The sequence below is a fragment of the Labeo rohita genome, chromosome 17 (assembly GCF_022985175.1).
Source record: "Labeo rohita strain BAU-BD-2019 chromosome 17, IGBB_LRoh.1.0, whole genome shotgun sequence".
NCBI classification, from domain to species: Eukaryota; Metazoa; Chordata; class Actinopteri; order Cypriniformes; family Cyprinidae; genus Labeo; species Labeo rohita.
This window is the reverse complement of record NC_066885.1, coordinates 18,373,696-18,378,466: the sequence shown is the minus strand read 5'-3', so window position 1 is coordinate 18,378,466 and position 4,771 is coordinate 18,373,696. Positions and strand designations below refer to the sequence as shown.

General features: G+C 58.0%; 1 protein-coding gene across 1 annotated transcript; it reads left to right on the top strand.

Moving 5' to 3' along the window:
- Nucleotides 1-2,460: 2,460 nt before the first annotated feature.
- Nucleotides 2,461-4,281, top strand: LOC127179639 (uncharacterized). Its single transcript, XM_051133302.1, has 2 exons — nt 2,461-2,572; nt 3,070-4,281. The coding sequence occupies exons 1-2, from the start codon at nt 2,461-2,463 to the stop codon at nt 4,158-4,160; spliced, it is 1,203 nt and encodes a 400-aa protein (XP_050989259.1). The 3' UTR covers nt 4,161-4,281.
- Nucleotides 4,282-4,771: the final 490 nt, after the last annotated feature.

Genomic DNA, 4,771 nt, shown 5'->3' with positions numbered 1-4,771 from the left:
TGGTGACTCGGGCTGTGGCCAAGCTTAGCATTGATTGGCCCGCCGAGCCATTAGTCGAGCCGCAGAAAAGCAAGTTGGACGAGAGATTTCTGCGGTCTCGACCACCTCCAGCACGCCGGAGCCTTCCGTTCTTTCCTGATCTCCACACTGAGGTGTCGAGATCATGGAATACACCCTTCTCGTCCCGCTTGTTCATCCCTGCCTCGTATAACTACGGGTATGTGGCGGGGTTGGATGAGCGAGGGTACAGAGCGATGCCTCGGGTGGAACAGACGCTCGCGAGCTATCTGTCCCCCGAGTCCGCATCGTCTCTGAAGGCTCCGGTCTTGCCCTCCAAGCCGCTGCGAGTCACCTCAGCGCTGGTGGGCAAGGGGTACACGGCTGCGGGTCAGGCTGGTGCGTGTCTGCACACCATGTCGGTGTTACAGGCGTACCAGGCTGACCTGCTTAAAGAGCTGGACGAAGGTGAGGAGATAAAGGACAGTGATATCTCCGAGCTGAGGAGGACCGCTGATTTGTCTCTTCGCGCCACTAAGGAGACCGCCCGTGCCATTGGGCGGTCTATGGCAGCCCTTGTGGTCGCGGAGAGACATCTTTGGTTGACCCTGTCCGACATGAAAGAAAAGGACAGGGTCTTCCTCTTAGACGCCCCGCTTTCGCCTGCTGGTCTGTTCGGCGACGCCGTCAATGCCGTCGTCGACAGATACCAGGAGGCGCGTAAGCAAGCGGCGGCGTTTCAGCGGTTCCTCCCTCGCCGCCGTCCAGCTCACGGGGCTGCTGCGACGGGAGAGCCCCCCGTCTACCAGCTCCTCGTACAGGGAAGCACAAAAACAGAGCGTGGCCACTCGCACTCCTCCCCATCGAGAGCGAGTGGTCAAACGCTCTAGGTCGAGGACCTCCCAGGCTAAGCCCGATCTGAGGGTCGTGCTTCAGTCGAAGAGGTCCTCGACCAAGCGGTCCTGACGGGTCGGGACCGCGGGGGCAGCCCCATCCGGGGGGAAACGGGTTGCACCGCATTATTCGGTGTCCGGGTCCCCCCTGTGCCCTCGGGAGATCGTTCTGCCAACCCTGCCGGTGCTTCAGGGCGCAGCGGTCTCCAGCGAGCATCCACCCCAGTTTTTTCCGCCCGGCAACGTAGCGGGGCTGGGGAGCTCGCCACCCCCGCGGGGGTCTCTGGGACCGCTGGTTCAGGTGCTTCCTGCCGGGCTACCGTTTCAGGACACCGTTCCAGCGGCCCACGTAACACCAGAGACCAGCCTCGAGAGGCTGGTTCCCTTAGTAGATCATTTGGCAGCGTGGAAACTACTGCCCAATGTGTCTGCTTGGGTCCTGCATACTGTAGAGCGAGGTTATCGCATTCAGTTCGGCGCACCACCTCCGCCGTTCAACGGGGTTTTTCCCACGCTGGTGGGCCCCGAGCAGGGTCTGGTAATGGAACAGGAAGTAGCTACTCTCCTGAGGAAGGAGGCCATCGAGGTGGTCCCTCCTCACGTAAGAGAGTCCGGGTTCTACAGCCGGTACTTCATTGTTCCGAAGAAGGATGGGGGCCTGCGTCCCATTTTAGATCTGCGCGTTCTGAACCGCTCAGTCAAGCGACTGAAGTTCAGGATGCTCACCATCAAGCAAGTCGTGTCTCAGATCAGGTCCGAGGACTGGTTTGTCACGATAGATCTAAAAGACGCATATTTTCACGTCTCCATCCTTCCTCATCACAGGAAGTTCCTGAGGTTTGCTTTCAGGGGCGAAGCTTACCAATATCGGGTTCTTCCGTTCGGCCTAGCACTCTCCCCCCGCACTTTTACGAAGTGTGTGGATGCAGCTCTGGCTCCTCTGCGACTCCAGGGCATCCGCATACTCAATTACATCGACGACTGGCTGATCCTTGCCCAGTCGGAGATGGAGGCGGTTCGGCATCGAGATGTCGTTCTCGCTCACATGAAGGCGCTGGGGTTGAGACTGAACGCCAAGAAAAGTGTGCTTTCTCCATTACAGAGGACCACTTATCTGGGCGTGGTGTGGGATTCGACCACGATGCAGGCACGTCTGTCTCCTGCTCGGATCGAGTCGATCCTCACTGCAGTCAAGAGAGTGAAGGAAGGCCGGTCACTCACTGTGAAGCAGTTCCAGCAACTGCTGGGTCTGATGGCAGCAGCGTCCAACGTGATACCTTTTGGCCTGTTGTACATGAGGCCCCTACAGTGGTGGCTCAAGACCAAGGGGTTCTCCCCGAGGGGAAACTCACTTCGCATGATCAGGGTCACGCGGCGCTGCCTACGTGCCCTGGACATGTGGAGGAAGCCTTGGTTCTTGTCTCAGGGCCCGGTGTTGGGGGCTCCTTGTCGCCGCGCAACGCTAGCGACGGATGCGTCCCTCACCGGTTGGGGAGCGGTCATGAGTGGCCACCCTGCCCGCGGTCTGTGGAGTGGTCACCAACTCACGTGGCACATAAATTGCCTGGAGATGCTGGCCGTGTTTCGGGCTCTGAAACACTTCCTCCCGGACCTAAGAGACCGCCATGTGTTGGTCCGCACCGACAACACCTCGGTGGTCTCTTACATCAACCACCAGGGAGGTCTGCGTTCGCGCCCCTTGTACAAGCTGGCGCACCAGATCCTTGTGTGGTCCCAGGACAAACTCCTCTCGCTGAGAGCAGTTTATGTTCCTGGGCATCTCAACGTGGGAGCAGACATCCTGTCGAGACAGGGGCCGAGGCCCGGGGAATGGATGCTTCACCCCGAGGTGGTGAAGCAGATCTGGAGAGTGTTTGGTCCAGCCCAGGTGGACCTTTTTGCCACGAGGGGGAACACGCAATGTCCCCTCTGGTACTCTCTAGTTCATCCAGCTCCCCTGGGGCTGGATGCCATGGTGCAGACGTGGCCGAGGCTACGTCTGTACGCTTTTCCCCCGATCGCTCTGCTCCCGGGAGTTCTAGAGAGAGTGCGCCGGGACGGGGTGTCCCTTCTTCTAGTAGCCCCGTTCTGGCCGGGCCGAGTATGGTTCTCGGACCTGATTTCTCTTCTCGACGGCTCTCCCTGGGAGATTCCCGTCAGGAGAGATCTCCTCTCACAGGCAGGGGGCTCCATTCTTCACCCCCGGCCGGAGCTGTGGAAGCTTTGGGTGTGGCCTCTGAGGGGGCACACCTCTTAGCTTCCGGTCTCTCAACTGAGGTTGTTGAGACCATCCTCCAGTCTAGAGCTCCCTCCACGAGGAAACTGTACGCCTTGAAGTGGAAACTTTTCACTTCTTGGTGCGGACACCGCCAGCAAGACCCAGTTAACTGCCCAGTTGGTTCAGTGCTGGAGTTCCTGCAAAGCCGGTTGTCTGCAGGGTTATCCCACTCCACCTTGAAGGTCTACGTGGCGGCCATTGCGGCCTACCACGCCCCTCTCGGTGGGCTTTCCGTGGGTAGGGACCCCCTTGTTACACGTTTCCTCCGCGGTGCACTGAGGCTGAGGCCTCCGGTACGACCTCGTGTCCCTACCTGGGACCTGTCGGTGGTGTTAGAGGCTCTCTGTAGGGCTCCCTTCGAGCCTATCGAGGAAATTTCTGACAGATTTCTTACTCTTAAAACTGTCCTTCTTTTAGCACTTTCCTCCCTTAAGAGAGTTGGGGATCTTCAGGCCCTCTCTGTGGCCCCTTCCTTCCTGGACTTCGCGCCAGGCCTGTTGAAAGCTTTTCTTTACCCTAAACCGGGGTATGTCCCTAAGGTCCCCTCCTCTACACCACGGCCTGTCGTACTTCAGGCCTTCTGTCCTCCTCCCTTTCTGGATGCTGACCATCAGAAGCGTAATTGTATGTGTCCGGTGCGAGCACTGGATGCATACGTCCACAGAGCTGCCAGGTGGAGAAAGTCAGACCAGCTGTTTGTCTGTTATGGCCCCCCAAAAAGGGGCCTCCCTGCTTCTAAGCAAACTTTAAGTCGCTGGGTAGTGGACGCTATTTGTTCTGCTTATGAGTCCTCTGACCTTCCTCCTCCTCTGGAGGTCAGAGCCCACTCTACCCGGAGTATGGCTGCCTCCAAAGCTTTTCTTGCTGGGGTCCCCATGCAAGATATCTGCAACGCTGCGGGATGGTCCTCACCTTTGACCTTTGTCAGGTTTTATGAACTTGACCTGCGGGTCTCGCCTGGTGCCTCTGTCCTTCGCCCTAGCACTTCCTAGGCAGGGACTAGGGGTCTGGCGGCGTGGGCATCTCGTTCCCAAAGCGTTTCGACGCGGCTCGAGTTCCTGAAGGGGAACGTCTAAGGTTACGTATGTAACCCCGGTTCCCCGAAGGGAACGAGACGCCGCGTCTCGTAGCCATCCTCCTGCGTCCCTGCGAGCGCTGCTTCTTTCCTGGAAGCTGACGCTCGTTCTGGCGCACGTGCTTTTATGCTTCCTGGTCAGTGACGTCACCCGCCTGTGACGTTTCGTTCTTCCATTGGTCTGATTGCACACGTGATTCAGAGCGCGGTCACGCTGAAGGCGTTCCCAAAGCGTTTCGACGCGGCGTCTCGTTCCCTTCGGGGAACCGGGGTTACATACGTAACCTTTTTCTGTAAGATGTTTGATGGTCTTGTGGGGATTGACCTGTGCAGTGAACAGCGACAGACCCTTCTTCATGTTGTCATTGAAGACAAATGGAGGTCACTTGTGGCAGATTCGTACTCTCTTTGTTCGAATGTGTGCACACATGTGACCAAAGCACTTTAGAGCGTGTACACACAAGAACATTGCCATCCACAGAAATCCTCTCACTTGCAACTGAAGAGCACCTGGATGTTATAGTGGTT